Raw genomic sequence first — 26,150 nt, forward strand, 5'->3', positions numbered from 1 at the left:
TAGCCGATCAGGGATTGTGCATTTTTCGTTATTTTGCAAAATGGTTTCGCGGTTCCGCCGGCTGTCGAAACCCATCGAACGCGATCGAAAATGTCCCGCCTTCCGCAGGAGTATGTACGGCCAAATGAATCCGCAAACATTCTAATGCCGCGGGTTTGCACATTTCTGTTTGACCAGGTTTTTGTAAACAGCAGCGGGTCTTTCGCAAGCTTTCGCCGCGCGCGTTCTACCAATTAATGCTCGAACAAATAAAGTAACCGTTCCGCGAACCGCGTACGCGCGTTTCAAAAAAACCTGGATAGTCGAGTTTTCTATCGATTGTTTCACCGGCGCGACCTTCCGTTGCGCAAGTCTCCAATCGAATCTGCGGGATCGCGTCGGCCGGACGTAAAAAGATTGAATCGCACGCCAGAAATTGCCCGCACGGATTCGGGGGAACGTTGTCTAAACTTTGACCCGACCCGTTCCGCGACCGACCGACCGACCGCCCCGTAGATTAATTCGGTTTTATCGGAGAATTATCGGAGAACGAGATCTCCGGAGACGTCGCGTCGGCGAGTCCTCTCTCGCGTGCTGTTTCGATTAATCTTTCGTCGACGCTGGAACCACAAAGGGGCGCGCCTTTATCCGCGAATTCCACGCCGGCAGATTTAATCGTGACTTACTTTCAGGCGAGAACGACTCCTCTGGAAGCGGGGATCGATCGATCGCCGGCGATATCGTCATCGGGGGTTTGTCGCTCTTGGACGATGACGCATCGTAGCTTTCGGCCACGGTGAAGTCTCGATGCCGTCTCGAGTGCTGAAAGGAATGAAAAATGCATACGTAAGAACTGCGGAGGAAACTGGGTTAAACCGAGGGGGTCAAGATTGAGACAAGAGTCGAAGGGGGGTGGCGGGGCGGAGCGGGGTGCGGTCGCGGTTTCGGTCGCGGTTTAAAAAACCGAGTGGGAAGAGAAGCTGTTGGTTTGGGAGGCGTCGAGAGAATCGATGGAGGCAACGATTAGGCACGATCGCGCTTGAAAAAAAGTGCATCGTTCACGAAAATCGGGACGGCCTCCTCGCCGTGCACGGTGCAGAGTCTCGAGGGTTTATCCGAGCACGGAGGCGGAAAGCCGGCGCGAATAAAATTGGTTTCGCGTTCGGGTTTTATTAAAAGTTGTTCGAAAAGGCGCGCGCAAGAAAATTTAATTACCAGCATTTTTTGCGGGAACGAATAGTTCGCGCGTTCGAGTAGTCGCTCTTCTCCCTCCCGGCGGAAAGCTTCGGAATTTGCAACGGCGCGCGGCGGCTTTTTCGAAGTCAAAGGGAAACGAAATTACTTTACTTCCGCAGGATTAATTTCGAACGCACCGGCGTCTCGAAGATTAAGACAGAAGATGGAGAAAAAAAGAACGTTGGCCGAGATTTCGCCGTTGCTCCGGCTCGGCAGCCATTGTTTCCCGACGTTTCCGTGAAACGTCGACGCGAGATTGCCCGCTGCCGCGTGCGATGACAAACTATCGATATTAAGGGGGTAAGAAACGGGCTCCTGCCGTCGGGTTTCCGTCCGTTCGATTTTTCATGGCGTGGAATGCGATAGGATGGACGGCGCGCGGTGTCATCGGGGAGTAAAAGAAAACACGGGAATCGGTCGCCGATGCTCGGAAGTTTAGGGGTTAATATACGAAGCTGAAATATCGGAGAGACATCGGGAAATGCGAGGAGTTCCAGGAGCCATTCGTTCTCGCGAGCCGTGTTATTTCACCGGCAGATTTACGACGACACGCCGGGAGCCCCGTATCTCCATTAGCGTCCCCCGGAATAGTTCATTCGCGGAACGAGTGGTTTCAATTACTTTCGGAACGAGTACAGCTGTTTGGAAGTTCGCCGAATTATTCATCCGGTCGTCGTGCCGCGCCGCGCCGCGCCGCTCTCAGAAGGAATCAGGAATCGTCCGAACGCGGTTTGGACCTCGGTCGATGCCATCGAAGACGAACAAAGATCGCCGAGGGATTCGCCGGCGTCGAGCAAGTCACCGTTTCGCGAAGCGAGCGCTAGAATTCCGAATTTCTGTCACCCTATTCCGACAACTTCTGGTTCGCAGAAATTTACGAACGAAAATCTACGTCGAAAATGTTTTTTCCGACGATCGAAGCTCTTAGGCGAACACGCGGGATGAAACGCGAACGCGATTAGAGTCCAAGATCGAGCCGCGCGCGACAAACGCGGCCAATTGGACGCCGATGCTCGTAACGCGTATGCGCGAGACGCATTAACGTATAATGGGGTTTACAGCGGCGATATTATTAACGGAATTGCAAATACCGTTGGCACGGGCGAAAGTATGGGTTTAAGATTACGTATGCACGAAAGCAAATTCACAATTCCCTTCCTATAATTGCACCGCTTGGAACCGGCGGGGCGGGGGCGCGCCGATGCGATTACAGGGAGCAGTAGACCTCGATTCTACCATTGTTGCAGCGGCTAGTGGCTCGATTCTCTCTTGTTCCCCTTTCATTCGCTCATCACCGTTCCTCTGTCCCGCCGCGGCGCATAGGCGAAACGGAAACAATGTCCGGTTTTTACAAGCCGATGCGGCGCGGCATGGCGCCGCGTCGCGTCGCGTCGCGCCGCGAATGGCAATGCGATTCTAAAACTGTCGATAAACCACGCTCGCGAGTACAGAAATGTCGGACCGATCGATCTTGGGAATTTCTCGTATCATTTGAAAGCACGAATATCCCAAGCAACGTCTCTGCTGCAAAATTTCAAAAAAAAAAGAACGGTCACTTTTTATTTTCGAACAATGAGAAAAGAAAAGTACACCCGATCGACGATTAATTGGCAAGAAAAATGAAGCAATTGTTCCGTCGCGACGATGTACGCGTTGCGAACAAGCTTCGATGTTGCTCGGCGATCGTTAAAAATCTTCCCGCAAGCTTCTGGCAAAGCTGCAACGGGCAAGGGGCAACGGGGTAACCGCCATCGATCGATAATGCAAAATAACGCGCGTTAATACGGCAAGTCGAGTCGAGGAACCAACGAAATCGCCGACCGTAATTGTATCGGACCCGCGCGCGGGTTTCGAGTACGCCCCGTGGCCGTGCGGCGGTGTAAACGTGCGTTCTTGCCTCGAACGAAATCGCGAGTTTATTTTTCTCGGCCGCAAATTCGCCGCTCGTATCGTCGCGGCCGCGCCGCGCCGCAGCCAGCCGGCTGTTCGGACAAAGCCGTGGACCGAAATATGTGGTTCGAAAATCAAATACGCTTTGACGCGAGCGGAGCAATTGTAATTGAAACGTACAAGGTACGTATAATGCGCGGCGGATTCGTAGAAAGTTCGGTCGCGGAAACTTTATCGATGTTGTTAACACGTTTCTGCAATATAGGCACAGAGTACAGAGCCTTTCACTTGCTTCAACCGATAGAAAATGTTTGCGCATCACCGGGGGAGACAGGAGCTTGTAATTTGATGGTCCGCAAACGAACGAATTCGCGCGGCCGATCGCAGAAAATTTCGAATTTGTTCGTTGCGCAAGTCGAAGCAACGGTTGCGTAAATTGCAACCTGTTTGGCTGCAGCGCACTCGCCGAACCGCAATTTCTTTCCCAACCTAATAGATTTCGCTTTTCGCCTGGTTAAAGAGCAGCGCGCTTCCCTAAAGAGCCGCGGTTTCAAAAATTCTCGCAGAGATTGGACGAGCGAAGAAACAATTGCTGTCGACGAAGATCGACGCGATCGGAGCGAGCGGAAGACGGGTAAACATCGAGGGCTCGAGACACGTTCGTGGATCGTTCGTTAGGTTAGACGATAAGGTCGCCGATTAATTAGCGAAGGAGCCGCGCGGACGCGTTCGTCGCGACATTTAATGGCTCCCCGCGACTTTGCTTCTTAATGCAGTCGGCCCGTTAACTTCTGCGAGCTGGCAAAACGTACGCGGCGGAGAGGAGAGCGCCTTACGTTCGTTAAAGACCGCGACTCGAAACTAACAGGGCCAATTAATTATTCTGGAACGTCCCGTTTAGTCGAGCGACCGCGCCGAATTTATAGTCCTCGCGCGGCAAGGAGACACCTTTGCGTTCGCGTTCCCCCTCTTCCCAGCTGCCCCACCGCCGCAGCTATCGTCATAATTTTTCGGCCAACAGCGACCGTTGGCTGCGGCGGTGGGGCAGCTGGAAAGAGGGGGAATGGAAACGCAAAGGTGTCTTCTTGCCGCGCGAGGATTATAGACGATTCCGGTCTCCCTTGGAAAGTTCCTGGAAGATCCTCGCATCGAAATCGGAAGAGCAAGCTCGTATGGAGATTAGTTCGGCCACCACGGGCTCGAATTCCGTCGTCGAGGGTTGTTTGCATTTACGTTTATCATGGACGTCGAGCAATCGAATCCGCATCGGGCCGCGGCGAATTATCCTCGCATCCGACGATCCAGGGAGATGCGGACGGGGACGGAGACGGGGAGCTGCAACGGAGGACAAACACCGGCATCGGTACCGGTACCCGCGCTACACCGGCAACGATCCAGCTACCTATGTGCTCGGCAAATTCTGGCACGCCAACAATTATGTTGGACCACACAGCGTTACGCGATCCACGGGACAAGTGGCGCGCGGTGCGGCGCGGTGCGGCGTGGCGTAGCGCTGCCACATGCATCAGAACAAACACTTTCGGTCAACATTAGCGGAACGACTAGCATACGCGCTCGAGCAACGATCACGGAGCATCGGATCGTCGCTGATTTTCCACGCTGATTCCGGGATCGCGGTTTCCACCGCGAGTTTCTGCCGATTCTAAGACCGATTTTTCGGAATGTTTTGTCGTCGCGATGCTGCAGAAATTCGAGTTCGAACCGCTGATCCTCGATCTCCGGTTACGCTGCTGCACGGTGGCTGACCGGAGGCCTCGTTCGCGTCGTTGCCAAGGGTTGAATCTAAATTGGTGCTTATTGGAAAATGCACGATCGAACGAGCCAGATGTAAAATATAAAAGTGCGCTCGGCAAACGCTTCGTCGCCGTTCTGCCCTATCTCCGGTCACCGTTCGATTCACTTCATTTAACGCGGCTCTGCGTTCGGTGCCTCTGTGTTATCACCTCGACTCTTTTTGCTCGGATTAATGTTCGCGCCGCATAATCGAACGTATCCACCCATGTAGGCAACGTTGTCGAAAGTTTTGCATAGTTCGCGCGTTCAGAGCTTCGCGAGGCAACTTTTCGGAATTTCGTTGAAACAACCGCTTCGGATGTTACGTTTCGAAAGTTGGCACGATTATCACCCGATGTTCGAAGACGGTTCGCCGATGTTTCTGTGCTTGTAAGTTATAATTTTGTTACGAGCCGAGGGCCAGGCAGGTTGGGTGACCGGAGGTTGCATGCAATTGGGATTTTTGATAGGGGTGCGTGGACCAGCCGATGCTTATTTCGGCACGGGTGGCTACCTTTAACCTTTTAGACACGACGCGCCACTATAGTGGCTTGCTCTAGTAGCTCGCTCATCGTTTGAACCAAATAATCGTCTTCATATGCATTGTTTCACATTTCTTTTGTCTTCACATCTATTTACAACAGTCTACAGGGTGTCCTAAAAATGTCTCGGAATCCGGAAGTGGAGGGTTCCTCGGATCATTTGAAGCAACCTCTTCCTTTACAAAAATTTTCTCCGAGGCACTGTTAACGAGTTATTAACGAAAAACGGTGACCAATAAGAATCGAGTACGGCTGACGCGAGGCGGCCCAGCCAACCAGTGAGCGAAGCCCAGTTCCGCTCATTGGCTCGATCGCCTCGCGCCAGCTGAGGTCGCCTCTCATTGGTCACTGTTTTTCGTTAATATCTCGTTAACGGTACCTCGGAGAAAATTTTTGTAAAGGAGAAAGTTGCTTCAAATGACCCGAGGAACCCGCCACTTTCGGATTGTGAGACATTTTTGGGACACCCTGTATATACAGTATCAGACTCTGTACAGTACACATCAGACTCTGTCGTCCAGAGAAATAGCCTCGCACAGAATTCAGCCGTACCTAAAAGGTTAAGGTTAGGATAGGGTGCGTAGACCAGCCGATGCTTATTTCGGCACGGGTGGCCTCGTAACTTTGTAAGAAAGAGAAATATACTACTGTGATCAAAAAGTAAGGTGAATTTGTTTAGAAAATGTAAATTCTTTATTTATTCTTCCAAATCAATTTCATCTCCTTCAAAGTAATCCCCGCCCGATAAAACGCACTGTTTCCAACGCTTTTTCCAGTCCTCGAAACAGTAGGAATAGTCCTTTTCCGGTATAGCCTTCAAGACCTTTTTCGATTCGGTTTTTATCTCCTCAATCGTGTCAAAACGGCGCCCCCGCATTGGCCTTTTGAGTTTGTTGAATAGCCAGAAATCGCATGGTGCCAAATCAGGCGAATACGGTGGTTGCGGAACGATATGAGTCGAGTTCTTGGCAAAAAATTCGCGAAGAACCAATGCAGTATGACATGGTGCATTATCGGGATGAAGGAACCAGGAGTTGTTCGCCCATAATTCCGGCCGTTTCAGGCGAATAACTTCACGCAAACGACGCATACCGCTCAAATAATATTCTTTGTTGACAGTTTGTCCCGGCGGAAGGAATTCATAGTGCACCATACCACGATAATCAAAGAAAACTGTCAACATAACCTTGATTTTCGATCGACTTTGCCGTGGTCTTTTCGGTCTTGCTTCACCTTTTGCACGATATTCGCTGGATTGGTCGGTTGTTTCAGGGTCGTATGCGTAAATCCAAGTCTCGTCTCCAGTAATGATGCATTTCAAGTGGTGCTGATAGTCAGACAGCAAAGTTTCACACACATCAACGCGACGCTTTTTTTCCAACAAATTGAGCGATTTTGGCACCAATCGAGACTTGACGCGTTTGAGACACAAAACATCCTTCAAAATGGTTTGGGCTGAACCAAATGATATTCCAACACTATCAGCGAGGTCTCTTATTGTCAATCGACGATTTTCAAGCACCAAATCTTCGATTTTTTGGACGTGGCCCTCGTCGGTAGACGTTGATGGTCGTCCAGAGCGCGGTTCGTCTTCAACGCGTTCTCGGCCCGCTTTGAACTCGTTGTACCACTTATAAACGCTTTTTTGTGCCATAGTTTGATCACCAAAGGCCTTCCGCAACATTTTCAACGTGTCCGCACAAGAATATTCGTTCCGCAAACAAAATTTGATGCAAGTTCTTTGCTCAACAAAATCACCCATTGTAAAAATCAAAAAATTCACTTTTGGTCGTTTACTAAAACACATGTAACTCGGAGATAATTAAACCTTTTAACAAACAGACGCTTGGCAATTGTTATAGACAGTCCTACCAACCTAGGAAAAAAACAATTGCCTGCCTTCCTAATGTCCGGGAGTTTTAAATGACAATTTCACCTTACTTTTTGATCACAGTAGTAGATATACCTCGAGCGGTAAAGATATATCTTTGTGGGTTATACCAACTACTGCTTCGAAATAGGAAATGGAAATAATTGAACTTGTAACCAAAGAAAACTGGTAAAAGCTAGTTTATTGCGCGTTTTGATTTTTTACAAATGTATCTAAGTGTTCGCGGACTCTATCGCACTCTCAGCTTTTCGCACTGAGTCGGTGGGGGCCTCTGATTTGATATGTAAGTACCTACTAGATTATTCGAAGGAGAATTAAGACTCGATCTCACTAGAGTTTCCACATCGACGAATGACTCGAAACTAGCCCGATTTCTGGTCGCGTTTGGGCCCTTTATGTAGCCAGATTTTCCCTGGACAAATGGCTGGCGCCAGCCTGGCGTATGCCTTCAGAAAGGAATATAAAAAGATTCTCCGTACGTTACAATTTCGACAAAAATTCGCCGAACGAATTCCTGCAACGTTACGAAAAAAGGAGATGCGCAAAAGTATCGTTTCTATAAATCGCGAAGGCAACGTGCCGAGTCGTGGGATAAATTATTGCTGGTCGGGAAATCGTAGTTTCGTCTCGGCGACTCGGACTCGAAGCGTTAGAATCGCGTTAGCTCTTCGTCGCTTCGGGTCGGAAGGGTTGAAAACCTTTCAACTCGCGGCATAATTCTTAGGTGCGGCGTATCGTGCACGCGGCATTTATTCCGGCTTCTGGGTCACGTTCCGAATAACGCCGGCTAATAGAAAATACGCGGCATTTTAGCAAATCGTATTTGAGTTTGATCGATTATTAGCGAAGCGGCAAGTGGGTCGCCGTGCGGGCATAATCCATTCGAAGGAACCGGTTATGCCGTTTCTTGCTCGCGACGGGGCGGTTGCCGAGCGAACATCGTCGGGCTGCGCCGATGCGACGGGTTACAGGGATGCTCTCGACAACGTCCGCAACAATTCTTCCGACGTCCTTTGTGATATTTCCATTGTGTCGGCCATGCGATCGCGGCCGCGGCCGTGTAACGCGCATTTCGGATGCGCCGCGCCTCGTTGCTTATCGTTCCGAGGGGGCTAATGGAACGTCGAGCCGGATTTTATTCACGGATCCGTCCCCGAAACGAAAACCGCGCCGAGAAAAACGTCGCTGGCTCGCCGAAGCGGATCGATCGTATCGTTTTCACCCGGTTAAGTGGTCCGTGGCGCGGTCAAGCATCCCTCTTGATCATCCTTCCTCCGCAAACATTGCGATCGCGTCCAGATTATGTCGGTCGCATGAATAATTGAAAAATGATCGAACGCGTTTAATTTCGTGGCGTTAAGCGCGTCGAGCGTTAACCGTCGAGCGTCGAGCGGTGCTCGTAGACCATCGATAACCCGCAAACATTTTTACTGTATCCGGCTGTACGTGCTTAACCCTTTGGCTACGGCAGACTTTGGCACGCACCGGCCGTACGGTACGGTACGAATTCACTCGGGACGTCCACTGGCTACGGCGAAGTTTTTCGTTAGACATGCATTTCTGAGGAAGTGTATTAAAATATTCAAAATACTGAATTTTATTACATTAAATTAATATTACTTGAAGTGAACATTAATTTTAAGCTTTTCTTACAATATTTAATAATCAAATTTAGTAATATAATAACGTGTGATACATTTCAAAACATGGATGAATACATAATCCTACATTACATTTTTTGCATTCGTAATGTGTATCCTTTCTCTTATCATTTTTTACACACACTACACATTTACGTCTTGCACTTTTCCGAATTGCTGTATTGCTTTCATATGGAGACGGAAAATGCTTTTGTGTCAAACGAAAAGGTTCATTGTTAGTATCTTTACCTTTTAATTTATATCCATTAGTTTCATTTAAGCTGTATTTTCTTAATATTTGTTTTATTAAATTTAAATGAAATTTACGAAATGTTAAATTTCTTCCAGATACATAGTTATATAATATAAATGTGTTCTATATCGCTAAATCGAATAAATGAAAAAATAGGACCGGGAAACCAACATGTTTCGGACGCCAATAGGCGCCAACAGTAGTCAAAGGGTTAAATAGCCGATGCGATGCCACGCGATCGTAACATTTTCTATTTCGCGAACGTTTCGCGACGCTCGTCCTACTCGTTTCGGTTTCGGTAAAGCTCGAAAGATTCTAATTCGCGCATTCTAAACCGTGCATATGGCTCGCATCGCTCGGAAGAACGTGTGCGCAAACGGATAGTTTGTTGCTTTTATTTGTCCGACAAAATACTTTTTTTCCAGCTACGTGCATGCTCCAGCCGAGGTATTCGTTCGATCTCTTCCTACGAAAGAGATCTCAACGATTTGGAAAAAACGTGAAACGGGCGATTGCGAGCGACGCGGCAGATTCAGCGTTAAGATCGTAGCGCGTGCCTTAACGTCGAAGAAAAAGATTTTGCCGAGCAATAAAAGCGAAAAGTTACGAACCGTCGAACGTCGAGGATCGTCTTCGGTCCCCGGTGTATTACTTAAATAAAAAGATTCAGCTTCCCCGCGAGATGTATCACGGTTCTCGCCGCGATCCCCGGTCCACGGTTCCTCCCCGGGACGGGAAGTCTTTGTTTATCGTCAGTTTTTCGGGATTCCCGAGTTTCTCGAAGCAAACCCAGCCACTCTCTCTCTTCCGAACCAACTACTTCTCGCTCGCAGTTTCTTGCCATCGTCTCGCGTCTTTCCGTCCCCGTCCATCCGCGGCTCGGGCGTCGATGGCTCGGCGCTCTTTACGAAGAGCAAAAAAGCCCGAGAACGCGCGAGGAAAAAGGATTTCACGCGGTGCACCTGGTTGATCCATAAATCTGTCTACAGAAATATTGTGCGTTTCCTCGGCGGACGAGCAGGCGGGCGTTGCAGGTAGACGAGCAGATAGGCGAGGGGCGCGGGTAGACAGGCAGCCGTGGAACGGATTTATTTTCCTGGATTTCCACCGTTTTCAGGGCTTTCGCTCGGCTCGTTGCGTCTCGCGCGCTGTTTTAGGAACGCTTCCGTGTCTCGGCCGGCGCGGTCGCGTTCGCGAGTTCCGCGATCTCGCGGACTGATATCTCGGAAACGCGATGAAATCGCGCGAGGCGTTCGGACTTTGTTCCGCGAGAATTATGGCCGGCTCACCTTATGGCCGGCGGCAGGTAGGACGCAGGTCGAGGCGATCGACACCAGCACCGGCAGCAAGAGGCGAAGAGGCCCGAGCTGGACTCCGCGTCTCATCTGAAACAAACAGTCATCGAGGAGTTAATAGAAACGTCGCGTCGCGCGATACCCGATCGATCGACGTTTCAATTACGGTCGCGGATCGGCCGTATTTTTCGTCTCCTTCCGACGGCGAATAAAAGCGCGTTTAAGTGATCTGCGGCTGATTTATCGCCGGCCAGATCCGGGAACGGGAGCGGGACGAACGGGGGGACGAAGCGGGACCAGGAAAATTGCGATATTTATATGTCGCGGGAACATTGAAACGGTCGATCCGCAGGGTGTTTCGCGGCACTCGGAGCCGCGTTAATATTTTACAATTTCATAGTTTCGTCGTTTCGCGAGCCGATTCGATGGGACGCGATGAAGAGAAAGAGAGAAGAGAGAGAGAGAGAGAGAGAGAGAAAAGAGAGAGAGAGAGAGAGAGGGGGGGACGGGAAAAAAGAGTGTCGGGAAATGGGCGGCAGCTTCGTTGTCCGCTGTACGCGACTAGGCGACTAGGCGATTTCATTCGCCGGTCGCGCCCGACGATAAATCCTCGGTCGCGTTAATAAAACGCGACGGAGAGCAAAGTTTCGGCCAATTTATCGAACGCCCGGCAAACAAATGTTTATCCACTCCAGGCTGGCCGGCCTTTCGATTATCCGGCGAACGGGACCCCCGCGCCCCGGTTCGATTAGGATCTCTTAGGATTCCCGAGGCGGAGCGCATTCCCGGATTAAACGTTCCCGTGCCAGCCGGAAGCCGATGCTTTCCGCGGCACGAGTTTCTTCCGCTCCCATGTTCCGCGAGATAAAGACGGCACCGACGGCGAATTCGTCGATCTTCGCTGATCTAGTCGAACGTCGTTGCCGTTTATTCCTTACGACGAAAAATGTTTGTTCGAACCGAAATGAGCCGTTTATTTTGAAAGTGGCATAAGTCACTTTGTTTTGAAGTCGATATATATAAAGGTTTGCGTTTTAACACGTTTAAAAATATGGATGCTAACTTTCGAGAAGATTTACTTGTATTTGTTATCTCAGAATACTGATATTTTTCTCAGTATAAATAATTTCGTATAAACATTAAAAAATCACCACTTTTCATTACGGTAAAGTGACTCAAGCCACTTTCAAAATAAATAGTTTCGAAAAATGACTGACATATATTAATTTTGTCCGACGTATTTTACGGAAGTGATGTTTTGAAAGGACATTGATTTACTAAAATTGTTGAATAAATTACATATATAATAATAATTTATACCATGAACATATTTAATATAAAGGTTTGATTTAAGTATTTTTTATTTTAATATTCATAAAATACAAAAATTATTAGTACATTTTGAAACATAAGTATAAGTAATTTATATGAAAATACATCAGTTCAATTTAATTTTCGTCATCGATAGGAGTGATTAAGTCCTCGGAGATCGTGTTTTTTTTTCAAATTTTTAAAATAACTGTGGTATATTGGGGGTATATAATTAAGCAAGTCCATCATGTCTTTGTATTTTGTTGAAGAAACAGGAAGAGATCCAGCGTATAACGGATCCATTTCTATTTGTGAATAACGCCTAGGTCTTCCTCTTTTTGGTAACAAATCCGAAGTTAGAAATTCATCTTTTTCATCTAAAGTTAGTTTATAAAACATTTTATAGCCATCTGCGGCGGGTCTGGAGGTAGTCACCACATCACTATAATATAATTTACAAAACTGCACTATTCCTTCGCACTTATAAAAATAAGTCCAGTGATCACAACTTTTTTAAAAATACTGAAAATAATTCAAAACAATACTTCACACACACTTATCACACGTTTCTATTTCTTTTACACTAAGCCCTGCAATTAATTTCCCGAGTACAGCGACTTACGCCACTTTCAAAATAAACATGTTTGTCATACCGTTAATTAGTAAAACTTCTCTCGAACAAATCTCAATAGTTCTCAATTTGTTGATTGCAAATTTTTTAAAAATGAAAAGATACCGTTCAATTGTAATTAGTGTTACCATTAACTCGATTTTTTTGAAAAAGTGACTTATGCCACTTTCAAAATAAACGGCTGAAATAAGAATCGCACGGTCCCTTCGACTTCGAAACGTTCGATGGTGTTGTTCGCTCGGAAATCCTCATTTTTCCGATGCATATTTCCCCGTCCACGAACGGGTCGGGCCGGGCGTAAATTAGAACTACAAACACGAGGGGCAACGAACGTATGCCAAAATCCGTGGAATCAGGGCGCATTGTCGATGCAGCGCGCGGCTGCCGAACGAATTTTCGAAATTGATTTTTCTCGGAGACGTTCGGTCCCCGTTTTTTGGAGGATTCTTCCTCCGCCGTTCTCCCCTCTGTTTCTCGTTGCCCTGCTACGCAACGTGCTTACGCGATGCATACGATATCGGGGCCGTTAGCACAATCCGTTCGCTTTATGCAGCCGCTGGCGCGACGACGACGCGCGTTCGAGTTAATTTACCGTTGATTACTTTAGCCCGCAAATACCTTCAGGAGTAACCAAGAATTATCGAGGCGGTGCATAAATGCATAGGAAATTTGGCGAACTCGCGACGAGTCGCCCCGAGGCGGCAGCCGAGACCGAGGATGCGTTACATGCGTTAAAATGCGCTCGGAACGGCGCGCGTCGCGTATCTTTAATTCCTCCGTTCCGCCTTTCGCTCGACCTATTTTTAACGGAATCGCTCGGTGATTATCGCGAAAACGGGACGCCGCGCCGGTTTCGAGGAAATTTCCTGATTCGCGAGGAAAGAGCGCCGCTCCACTTTATTTCGAAATATAGATTCGCACGGCGCCGCGCCTCTCGCGATCGCATCGTGCATTTTACCGCAGTTTGTATATCTGCCGGGACACTTATGTTTTATTCAAAAACTGTAAACGCCTCGCGAGCGTCGATTCCGCCCCGAGTTTTTAGCACGTTCGCTGACAGCGTTTGTTTCGCGCGCGACGCGACTCTTCGCGTTGCTTCGTCGAATGCAACGAATCTTGCGGGATATTAAGATCGAAGTTAAATGTCTCGCGAATATCGAGCCGCGTGCTCCTACTTTATACGCAACGAACGACGAGATGCACGCCGACGGCGCGCTTCATTCCCGAAGAAGAAATTTCCTTTGGAAAATTCGATTCGGGGCTCGTTTTGCGATCGACGGGAATTCCCTCGTCGTTCGAAATTAACGATATCGCTTTCCGTGGATTAACCGGTATCGTGATCGGCAAAATCTCGAATTTCAGGCCGTATCCGCCTGAAGCGTAGGGTATCGATCGATGACATATTGGGGCGTCCTAGAAAATATAGCTCGGCTCCAGGAGCTTTGCTCGCTCTCGCTGCTAATATCCTGTTGTCGCTGTACATCGGGGAAACAAAACTGTTTGCCCAACGGCATTCGCGATCGCTCGCCTTTTTTCATCGACTTACGACGCGTTTCGATATTATATTTTATAAATTTTCTATTCGATCGGAGGCTGCGGTTCGACGACTTCTTTTCGCGTTTCCGCAAGACCGTTCGAGAAACGCGTTCCATTTCTAGCCTACGGTCTACAGCGTAACGCATAACATAACTATATACATTCTAAAGGAGAATCATCGACGGGAAGACTTTGTCGGAGTCCTTTGAGCGTGGATTCATTAACGTTTCTCTGTTCCCGAGAACTTTGGTTCGGTAAGAACGGTATTCGAAGTTCGCAACCCTCTTCTTCGCGCCTCCCGCCTCGGTCCAGGACCCGCAGACGCATGATCCATAAAGGTAGCGGAGCGAGGGAAACTATTCGGTGAATTACTCGTACTCGAAGTCATAGCCAGATTTCAGGGAGCGCCATGAATACATCGTCTAGCGGGCGCGAGCGCGGACGCGACGCGGCGACCCTTCTCTACGTAGATAGGCTAGCAAAAAGCTCGCGCGAGTGCTTACGAAGTTAGCGCAGCACGAGCCGTTCCGAACATTAAAAACTCATTTCTGCGCTCATTTTATTTTTACAACAACTGGCCAACTCCGCGCGCGGCCAACTTAAAATATAAAACGAGAACGTTCTATATTCTATCCGGCTGACAAGCGACGTATGGATACATTTTTAAAGCGCGTGTCTCGCGCGGTAACAACCGGACCTGCTGAATCTGAAATGCGCCGCGGACGTTTACGCGGAGTGAAACTTTCATGAATCCATTTTTACGAACCGCGGCTGCTTCCTGGCAATCCGTTGCCTCGATTAATCGGAACTCGATCGGACGAATCGAACAGCAGGAGCGAATCGTTTAATTTCGTCGATCAATTGCACTGTCCGACAAAATCAAACTTTTTCTCTGATTTCCTATAGCCACTATGAAATTCTTGTAGAGTTTCACTCCCCGAACAAGAATCCGAAAACCGAATTGCTCCATCACCCTCAGTTTTTGAGAAAAACGAACTTTTGTAAAAATCTAAAATATTTTTTGACAAAAATGAGATATTGCATGAAAAGTACAAACGCTAGAAAGTTCTAATCGGTGTTAAAAGATAGAGGAAAGTTTTCCGAATATAGTGGCATACAATTTATTAATTGTTTTGGGTCCTAAATAACTATAAATCAATGTCAAAGTTTAAAAAAGTGTCGATGTGCGCAGGTTCTCCGCAATATTTTTGTACTTTTACGAAAAGTTCTTTGTTCAGCCCGAAAACTCTACCCAGGATCGGATTCTGTAGACATTTCTGAAGAAGAAACGGCCCGATAGAAGTGTCGGAACGATGTACATTTTGAGTAGGCCGAGAAAATGTTCGTCGGCAACATGTACACGATGTTTTGGCGCCATGTGCTTCGCTGCTCACTTCTCTCTGCCCGACAGGGCCGAAGCTATGCGTAATCAACACCGATGGAGGGATCCAATGGGGTACCCACTTAGCGTGTGGGGCATGCTACTTTGAATTTTTTTAGTACTTCAATGTGCTGTCTTCTTTCACATATTTCTGTGGATAATAATCACCAAACTATGAATCAAAAATTAAAAAATTCGAAAAACATGGTTTTAGGAATATAGAAGTAAGATTATTAATTTTCAAATGGAGAAGTAATAAAAGAAAAATAATGAACGAAAATATTCATTTTATTCTGAATTTGTTCGAATTACAAGTATATCATGTATACAGTTATCATTTCAATTATAACGATAATACGATCATGAATAAATAATCATTTTAAAAACGTTAAACTTCTTGAAACATATTGTTAAATATATATTTAAATATTTATTTAATTATATGGCGTAGAAGTCAAAATTATGCTAGTGTTAGAATATATTTTCGTTACCCACTGCAAATACTCTGGTGTGATTTTTTGTGTGAAATATATCACAGTTTGATGATTATTATCCATAGAAATATATAAAAAAAAACAGAACATTGGAGTACTAAACAATATTCAAATATTATTTACGAAAAGTGGATGCCCCATTGGATCCCTCCATCGGTGTTGATTACGCATAGCTGCGGCCCTGTCGGACAGAGAGAAGCGAGCTGCGAAGGATATGACGGCAAAACGTCGTGTACATGTTGCCGTCGAACATTTTCTCGATCTACTTGAAATGTGTATATCGTTCCGACACTTTTACCGGGCCGTTTCTTCTTCAGAAATGTCTGCAGAATCCGATTCTGAGTAGAGTTTTTGTGCAGGAGAAACAACTTTTCGTAAAAGTACTAAAATATTGCGCAGAAACTGCGCACGTCGACAATTTTCTAAACTTTGACATTAATTTATTGCTATTTAGGACCGAAAACAATTAATAAATTGCATGCCACTACATTGCGGAAACTCTCCTCTATCTTTTAACACCGATTAGAACTTTCTAACGTTTTTACTTTTCATGCAATACCTCATTTTTGTCGAAAATTTTGGGGTTTTACAAACACTCGTTTTTTCTCGAAAACTGAGGGTGATGGAGCATTTCGGTTTTCGGATCCTTGATCGAGAAGTGAAGCTCTACAAGAATTTCATAGTGGCTATAGGAAATCAAAAATAGTGTCGGACAGTGTAGTTTGCCTAATTTTTGCTTCAGCGGTCCGGAGATGTTCGGTTGTTTCGCGGATATTCCCGTAGACTTTGTCGAAACCATTAACTCAAAAGTTATACGCTGTTATAAACTGTGGACCTTCGCGTCGAAATAAAGACAGCCACTAGGGGCATTCTTTCGACGTCCTCGCGGATTTGCGCGCGGTTTATCAGCTTCTGTCGTAACCGTACGAGATCCGCGGTCTAATTATTACCGTCGGATTTCCACATAATTTCTGTCCGTGGACACCCGACAAGGTAGATTCGTTTTCCGGTGGACCGCTTTGTCCGCGCAAGTCCGGTCTCGTCTCTCTGGCATAAATACGACAGGTAGCTGGCCCAAACGAGTCAGCGTCGTGCCCGGAAGCGTTGCCCGTTCACTTTTATTCTACCTTTTCAGCGGGAAACGCGCAGTGATTCTCATTAATGTTCTGGCACTCGGTGAAAGAGGACGGTCCGTTCAGAAATGGAACAGAAGCCGAACGGTTCTTCGTCGGACCCTTGCCCTTCCTCGCGCCGTCGTCGTTTATTCCCGTCGTCTCGATACCGTTCGACCGGCACAGATTTAGAAAGATTCGGTCGAAGCTTTCTTTACCGTGAAATAGGAACGTTTCTCCGATCGTTTGTTATTTTGTCCGAAAATGGAGCAGTAGGCCAAGCAAACCTGGGAGCTGGCCGAGCGATATTCGATCCCGAGACCTCGGCGACGGAAATCGTTGACAGCGCGTCCCTTCTCCGGAAATAGGAGCAGAGCGTGAGAACGGCTGATTTTTTCCAAGAGACGGATGTACATATTTGGAAAAGGAAACGTCCAGGGGATGGGGAGAACAGCCCGGGGTGCGAGAGGAGCGGGAATGGTTTATCGCGCGCGGCACCGCCTGCGAAGATAATGGGACGATGCGGGTTCCGTCCGAGTCCCGAGTTTCCGGCCAACGCAACCGCCTCGACGGAGCAGGCCGCTCGTCGCTGGTCGCTCATTGTCCGCAGCTTATCGAGACGATTGTTCGACGCGACGCGCGACGACACCCGTTAATAAGACGGATCGATACGGACGAGTAGCTTCGATCGATCGCTTCGTCACGATGCGCGACGAACCGCGTCGCGTCCCGTTCTCGTCGCCGAATAAAAATCGTTTCGATCCGCCTTGCTACGGTTACGAGATCCCGAAGCCTTCGGGCAAATTTTCGGGACGCGCGAACGCGAGTCACGGGGTGTTTGCGTGCGCGTTTAATTAACAATGATTCGGCCGCGTTGGAAATTCGGTTCGGACGCGCGACATGCCGGGAGTTCTTCGAAGCCGGCCCGAAATAGTTCATGGAAACGGAACCGAAAACGTGTCCGCGGATTCGATCGAATTGTTCACGGGTCCGGAATGTTTTGCCGGCCGTTGAATAAATGATCGTCGCCGATCGCCGGACTGAAACAGGGTTGCGCGAATCGGACCTAACCCAGTTTCCATCTCTGTCGGCCCGTCGGATTCCTTCGCCCTGTAATTTGACGGACGACCGAAACGTTGGAAGGCTAACACTAATTGCGACGTCGAGCTCGACAAAAAGTCCGACTGCTCCGTTACTCCGCTTCAATTATCTCCCTAATATTAGGGGATGAAGATCGGGGAATCGAGTCACTGTTCCATGAACCCGGATCTCTCGCTCTCTCTCTCTCTCTCTCTCACTCTCTCTGTCTGTCTGTCTGTCTGTCTGTCTCTCTCGTTTCAGTCGATACCACGGCTCTGCTTCTCCACGGAGAACGTAATACAGTGCAGAAACGATTATTAATTCAGTACATTAGAATAATAGATTTCGGCTCGAGTAGCTTTATCAAAATTGTACTTATCGGAGAAACGAGCACCAAATTGTTACGAGCCGAGGGCCAGGCAGTTGGGTGGCCGGAGGTTACATGCAATTGGGATTTTTGATAGGGGTGCGTAGACCAGCCGATGCTTATTTCGGCACGGGTGGCTACCTTTAAGGTAAGGATAGTATTTGGAGAAATTGGTATTGGTAAAGATATATCTTTGTAACTACTGTTTCGAAATAGTTAATGGAAATAATTGAACTTGTAACCAAAGAAAACTGGTAAAAGCTAGTTTATTGCGCGTTTTGATTTTTTACAAATGTATCTAAGTGTTCGCGGTCTCTATCGCGCTCTCAGCTTTTCGCACTGAGTCGGTGGGGGCCTCTGATTTGATATCTAATCACCTACTAGATTGTTCGAAGAAGAATTAAGACTCGATCTCACTAGAGTTTCCATGTCGACGAATTACTCGAAACTAGCCCGATTTCTGGTCGCGTTTGGGCCCTTTATATAGCCAGATTTTCTCTGGAAAAATGGTAGTGGGGGTGTTCCTATGTGGTCCGATTCCAGAAACGTTCGTCGTCGTACCCCTTGGAGATACTTGACTCGCGATATTCAAATGTACCCCTGACTGGCTGGCGCCAGCCTGGCGCGTATGCCTTGAGAAAGGAATATAAAAAATTCGTGGGAAGATTCTCCGTACGTTACAAAACGATAGAAATGTTCTAGTTTTAGCGTCTTACTAGAAAGCAACCGTCTTCCGCGAGTAACGCGGACGATTTCAGTTCGACGAAAAAAGCCTAGGTTCGTAGCTGCGTTCCTTGAAGAAAAATGCAAACGGGAAAAAGCCTCTCGTCGTCGAAGCGATTCGGCGACTCGTTTCGGTCTCGCGAGAGCGCGGCGAGGGTGCTCCATTGTTATCCGCCGGGTTATTTGGGCCAACGAGCCGGGCCAACAGTTCGGATGCATAAAAAGAAGTTCCGACAGCCGTTGTTTTACGAACGACGTCAAAGCCGAGGGCTGTCTAATTAGAGAACCGCGTCCGCGAGGAAACGACACGCGACGATGGCGGCTGACAACCGACGGCCGACGACTGGCAACTGACAACGAACGGCCGCGTCGCAGTTCGCGTAGCTGTCTCGCCGGTGCTTCTGGTTTTGTTCGCGTCGGAAACAGCGGCGTCGCGACGCGAGGCGACGCGAGGCGACGCGTCGGCCCGCGCGGACGGTTCAATTAGAAAAGCCGAAACGACGAGCGGAATCACTGGCGAAGAAATTGGTTGGGCGTCGCGTCGCGCCGCGTCGCGTCGGCGAACTTTTTCAATCGCGTTTCAATTTCCCCGCGGATGGGGTGGCCTCGTAAAACTTGCCGGAAATCAGAATGCTAAATGGACCGAGAGAGACTCGCTTAAGCGTCCGAGAACGGGGATCCGAGGGGTTTCGAGTTCGAGCTAAGATCCCGGCAGGGCGAGAAGGATTCGGTTCTGCCCCGGTGCCGTCGAGCAAATTATGGGACGCTCTGGAAATCATCGGGAACAGCTCCATTCTGTACTCGCATCGAGCAGCGTCGCGTCGTGTTCGTCTCTAACAAGGAGCAACGTCGGATTTCTTCCCGAGAGATCGTTTCCGCTGCCCTTGAACGGCTCGCTTCGCAGCTCGCAAGGCGCACGCGTCGGATTTTAACGTGGCATTTCGAAGCGGCGTTTCGCTTGCCCAGCAAAATCGAAAACAATCCGGTTTATCGAAAATCGGCTAACGACATCCCGACGCGGAAACGCGTCAAGTTTCGAATTCATCGCCCGGAGAAGTTGGAGTTTCGGCGGGGGTTGCGGTAATCGCGTTCGAGGGAAAGGTAATCGCGAATGGAAAAGGAGAGCCGGTACGGAAGCGTGGGTGAATTTTCGCTGGGAATAACGCGCGCGGATGAAAAACGGATCGGTGACACAGATTTGAGCAGTTCCCGGGAAAGATCGAGCCGCGGCATCGATCTTGGACCGGCTTTCGAACCGTTCCGAGCCATTTGCCGGAGCGTGTTTATACGGCGCGCGGCTCGAAGCGGCCTCGGCCTCCGCCCGGGGAAAAATGACCCCGGAATTGCATTCATACGCAATTTATCCAGCGGACCGGAGCATTTATTCGTATGTTTCGCGCGCTCGGGCGTCCCCAAAGACGGATCGCGCGCGTTCGTTTCGCTCGCGGTTCGCGGCGCGCGGTGAAAAATGAATTTTCCCGTGGCCGTGTTCTCGCCGATATCGGTTGCTTTCTTTGGCCTGTTTAATCCGCGGCGCTGGCGAGAACTCTCCGGAAGATAAATCCGAGGAACGACGCGGCGCGGAGCGTCTCTGTTCGTGCTCGTAAATCGAGGCGGAAGAGGAACCGGGAGATAGAGAGATAGAGAGATAGAGAGAGAGAGAGAGAGAGAGAGAGAGAGAGAAAAGAAGGGGGGGAAACGGGAAAGAACGTTTCGCCCCGTAGGGGCTCGCGGCAGAAATCGTTCGCTCGGTCGTTCGGGTCTCCTCTCGACTTAAGGGTGCCCGCCCTTTCTGAATTCATTCGGGCTTTTCAATTGGAAGACAAATAGCGTTGATAAAGCCGGAAGTATATTGTTATTGGAGCCCGGCTCGTCGCGTCGCGTCGGCCACGCTCCCGGCAGTATATTTGGAAACCATTTTATACGGCAACGATTCGCTCGCTTTAAATCTTGTCCCCGATCCTCGCGGCTGCTTCTTATTACCTCCGCTCCGCGGAAGAGCAGAAGCCATTTTAAAGAATAAGAACCGCCGATCGATTTACCCTTGCCCGACCCGCGCACGGTTTGCACACGGTTTCCCGTGCTCCTCTGTATTCCCGCAACGAGTTACCGATTTGCGGAATTAAATGAAATCGTCGACGTTCGACGCTGCGACTGCCGCGCTAACCGTCTCGAAAGCTTTATAAAGTCGAGGCATTCCGTTCGATCGATTGTAATTGTAATTCGTGAGATATAGACGTCTTTTGGAACAGCGAATTACTCGAAGCAGCCGCGCGGCGTTACAACTGTAACGTACGGAGAATTTTCCTACGAATTTTTTATATTCCTTTCTCAAGGCATACGCCAGGCTGGCGCCAGCCAGCCGGAGGTTCATTTGTATATCGCGAGTCAAGTACCTCCAAGGTACGACGAACGTTTCTGGAATCGGACCACATAGGAACACCCCCACTACCATTTTTCCAGAGAAAATCTGGCTATATAAAGGGCCCAAACGCGACCAGAAATCGGGCTAGTTTCGAGTCATTCGTCGACGTGGAAACTCTAGTGAGATCGAGTCTTAATTCTCCTTCGAACAATCTAGTAGGTAATTAGATATCAAATCAGAGGCCCCCACCGACTCAGTGCGAAAAGCTGAGAGCGCGATAGAGTCTGCGAACACCTACATACATTTGTAAAAACCCAAAACGCGTAATAAATTAGCTTTTACCAGTTTTGTTTGGTTACAAGTTCGATTATTTCCATTTCCTATTTCGAAGCAGTAGCTGGTATAACACACAAAGATATATCTTTACCGCTCGAGGTATATCTTTATTTCTCTTTCTTACAAAGTTACGAGGCAGCCTAATACCAATTTCTCCAGATACTATCGTTACCTTGAAGGTAGCCACCCGTACCAAAATAAGCATCGGCTGGTCTACGCACCCCTATCAAAAATCCCAATTGCATGCAACCTCCGGCCACCCAACTGCCTGGCCCTCGGCTCGTAACACAACGATCGAAAAAGGTGAATATGGTAAAACGCGCCGAGCAGTTAACGCAGCCCGGCCCAATTTCAACCGCGCTTCCGATATCGATATCGATATTTGTATGGACATAGATAGCGGCGTTTGCCAGACGCGCGAGGAACAGATTCGAATTTTCGGCGACACACCGGCGATGATTACGCGCGAAGAAAAGGTCCGTCAGATCGGCCCGACGTTGTATATTTTTGTAAAAATTGCAGGTTTCGGTGGCGTAGCGTCGGCCAAAGGAAAATTCCCGACGAAATTCAGCCGAGGCAGACGCGAGGCCCGCGAATGAACCCGTCTGGCTCAAAGGCAAAGACAGACGGCCGGCACTTTTTAATTAATGCATCCCTCGTGTACCGACACCGACGCCGACGCCGACGCTTTCATTTTCCGTGCGTGATGTTTGCGCGTGGTAAACGGGTCACGCGGGGGGGGGGGGGGTGGGGAGGACGGGGCACTTGACGCATCGCCTTTGCGATAAGGCGATTAGAAAACGGCCTCCCTCCGCCCGGGGACACCCTGTCGCCTCGTACACTTATCGAGCATCAACCGCGCGCCCGATATTTTTCCGTGGCGAGAACGAGCCCGAGACGAGAAAAAGGTGAACGGGGAGAGACTACGAAACGTTTTCCTCCGCTGGCGTCCTAGAAAATTCCTGCGCGACCGCTCGTTTAATAATACAGCGACGCGCGCTCGCTCCTGCGCCTTCTCCGAAATTCAAAATCGATATTCTCGTTGTTTCGCTGCGAACTTGGTCGACTCGCGTCGGCCGTGTAGTCTAGAAATTTCTATTATCCGTACGCTCGATTAGTTTCGATAATCGAGTTTCCACCGTGCCGTCGACCGACGAAACGGCGCGCGGCACCGGCGCGGCGCCCGTTGAAAAGGTAGGATCGCGATGCCGCCGGGTCGGGTGGATGGGGCCCATTCGTATCCGTGAAAGAATGGCCGTCGCGAGTCCCGTCGCACGGCATCGACCGGCGCAATTAGTGTAATTGCAAGTTCGGCCAACGCTTGACCTATCTTCGGCAACGAACGCGGTCGAAGGTCGAAACACCGCCGGGGGTCGCCGAAGAACGACGATCGCGGCCGAGAACCGAGAAATTTCCGGTGTTCCTTGCATGAACCAGGGAAATTCTGGAACGATGGCTGGGGTAATGAGCGACGCTCGAGAGCAACAGCTGCCGTCCGAAAATATTTGCATTCTCCGGAACCGTCCGCGACAGACTATCGATATACGCGCGCATAGCCGTGCACACATATATGTATATACGTGTATGTACAGCGATACAACGCTTCCGCGAGGTCCGTTCTTCCGTTTTGTTGTACACGCCGATCGTCGGTCGTCGGTCGTCGGCTCGGCGCGCGCGCGCGCGCGAACTTCAATTACGGTAATTGCAAGTTCTGCCGTCACCCAATGGCTCGTTAGAAAGTAACACAATTTAAACGGCGCCCTTAATGGCCGGCGTGCGTCCCCCCGCGAAGACGATAATTACACGGGACGTATCGTAATTTACTTTGCCACCTCTGCCTCGTTACGCCTCGCCTCGTCGCGCCGAGCCGAGCCGAGCCGAGCAGAGCAGAGCAGCGCACCCGCGACCGGATGACGAGCGAGGACGATTCACCCGGGTATAATGTTGTTCCCGAGCCCTTCGACCCTTGGTCACACTGTCCAATGACCCACCGTTTAAACCCGAATGCCGACACGGTCGGCCAATACCGAATCGGCCCAATGCCGTATCGAATTTTTCACGAGCGAGGCCGGTTTCCGGAGTCCATCCGAAATGATGCGACGCGTACACCGATGCTCCTGGATCGTAACCAAATATCTGCTCGCAGTATTAACCTTTTAGGCCCGACGCGTCACTATAATGGTTTCCGCGGATATCATCTTTTAGAACGACACGCCACTATAGTGGCTTTCGCGAATGTCATCTTTCAGAACGGCACGCCACTATAGTGGCTTTCGCGGATGTCACCTCTCTGGACGACGCGCCACTATAGTGGCTTGCTTTAGTAGCTCACTCTTTCGTTTGAACCAAATAATCGTCTTCATATGCATTGTTTCACACTTCTTTTGTCTTCACATCGATTTACAACAGTCTACAGGGTGTTCCAAAAATGTCTCGCAATCCGGAAATGGCGGGTTCCTCGGATCATTTGAAGCAACTTCTTCCTTTACAAAAATTTTCTCCGAGGCACCGTTAACGAGTTATTAACGAAAAACAGTGACCAATAAGAATCGAGTACGGCTGACCCGAGGCGGCCCAGCCAACCAGCGCGCGAAGCCCAGTTCCGCTCATTGGCTCGATCGCCTCGCGCCAGCTGAGCTCGTCTCTCATTGGTCACCGTTTTTCGTTAATAACTCGTTAACGGTGCCTCGGAAAAAATTTTTGTGAAGGAAAAAGTTACTTCAAATGGCCTGATGAACCTACCACTTTCGGATTGCGAGACATTTTTGGGACATCCTGTATATACAGACAGAATATACAGTATCAGACTCTGCCGTCCAGAGAAATAGCCTCGCGCAGAATTCAGCCGTACCTAAAAGGTTAAGGCCTAAACTGTAGACATTTTCGAGTCAGTTTCTCACAATCTCTCGTCGCAATGCAATTTCTGAACGCAGAATCGTCTTTCCTGACTTTTTCAAACCGCGCGCCGCGTATTTCCTTATCTCGAAATCTCCATCCGGATCGTGGCAATTCGAAGATCGCGGAGCCAAGCTCACGCGAAACTAAACGGCAACGAGTAGAGTATACGGAAAATACGGTTTTGAATCGACTTGGTGGTACTTGGGCCGGCCAAATACGAGATCGTCGACGACGGCGAACCCGTTGCCCGGAGGAAATACAATTAATTAGACGAGTAGGCGGTCGAGATATCGCGATGTTCGATTTAATCTACCGCATCGAAAGCCATTGTTAACGGCAGACCGCATCTGGTCGGAACCGCAGCTTGTATCTTGGTCGCAGGGTGCGCGAATAACGCGGCGGCCGTTTCATTAACTTTCCACTTGGCAAAACGATTCAATTTTTTCCCTCGGCCAAGATAGAACGCGCAGTTTACACGTTACTCGAATACACGGCGGCCGTGACGTTCATTTTTGCGGTGCCAAACCGCGAACATCGCCGCCGCTTCGCCGCGCCGCGTCGGCACAGTGAATTTTATTTTCGTTGATTCGAAATTGCCACCCGCAACCGGTCGGTTCCTATCGATAGCTTCAGAGTTGACGGCACTTCGCGTCGGCGAGGTAAAATGTCGTTAACGTCGACCAATAATATTTCACCGTCGATTTTTCGGCGTTCAATTAGCGGTTTCTGTAACGCGGCAGAAGATTCGCGCGCCATTTAGTCGAAAATCCGCCGCGCGGTATTTTTTTAAATTATCTTCGATAAATCGTATCGCGAGACGATAGATTGGCCGTTCGGTCGGAAACAGGAAGCCTCGGTGTTTCGGTTCATTGTCGGCGCGTCGGATGAGAAATATCGGCTATCGACGATTCGCTTTTTGAGCAGAACGCGACGCTTCGTTGCTCGGATAATGTACCGTGAAGGCGAACGCGAACGACCGTTTTTTTTCTTCTTTTTTAACCGGACATCAATCGAGCAAGCGAACAGATTACATTTTTCCTATTAATTAAGGAAATAACTCGGGAGTGTCCGCGGAACGGATATTTTATGCGCGACTCGGATTTCACCCACTGCCGCGCACTTTCCAATAAACTCGGCCGAGCTGCGTTGCTTTTAAGCGTTGAAAAATATTGTACGATCGGATACCAATGATCATCGAACTCGAGCGAATCCTAAAACGATTAACGTCGTTCCATTGTATTTTATACGCGGGGCCGTGGAAAATGTTTAATCGCATCCTCGAAACTATCGAACATAAGGTTACCATCGCGATCGCATAGCGGCGTGCTCGAACGTTTTTCGCGACAACGACGCTGCCGATGCGATTGTTGGCAGCATCGGGAAGCGAGGGGACGAG

General features: G+C 48.9%; 1 protein-coding gene across 3 annotated transcripts in view; it reads right to left on the minus strand.

The window, feature by feature from the left end:
- Fstl5 (follistatin-like 5) overlaps positions 1-26,150 on the minus strand; it is a 97,970-nt gene that overhangs the window by 18,070 nt on the left and 53,750 nt on the right. For all 3 annotated transcript variants that reach the window (XM_076526222.1, XM_033479463.2, XM_076526223.1), the window contains exons 2-3: positions 10,515-10,610; positions 666-801 (exon numbers count right to left, since the gene is read on the minus strand). In XM_076526222.1, coding sequence (XP_076382337.1) covers positions 666-801; positions 10,515-10,610 — 232 coding nt within the window. The remainder of the gene's footprint in view (positions 1-665; positions 802-10,514; positions 10,611-26,150) is intronic.

The sequence above is a fragment of the Megalopta genalis genome, chromosome 14 (genome assembly GCF_051020955.1).
Source record: "Megalopta genalis isolate 19385.01 chromosome 14, iyMegGena1_principal, whole genome shotgun sequence".
Lineage (NCBI taxonomy): Eukaryota > Metazoa > Arthropoda > Insecta > Hymenoptera > Halictidae > Megalopta > Megalopta genalis.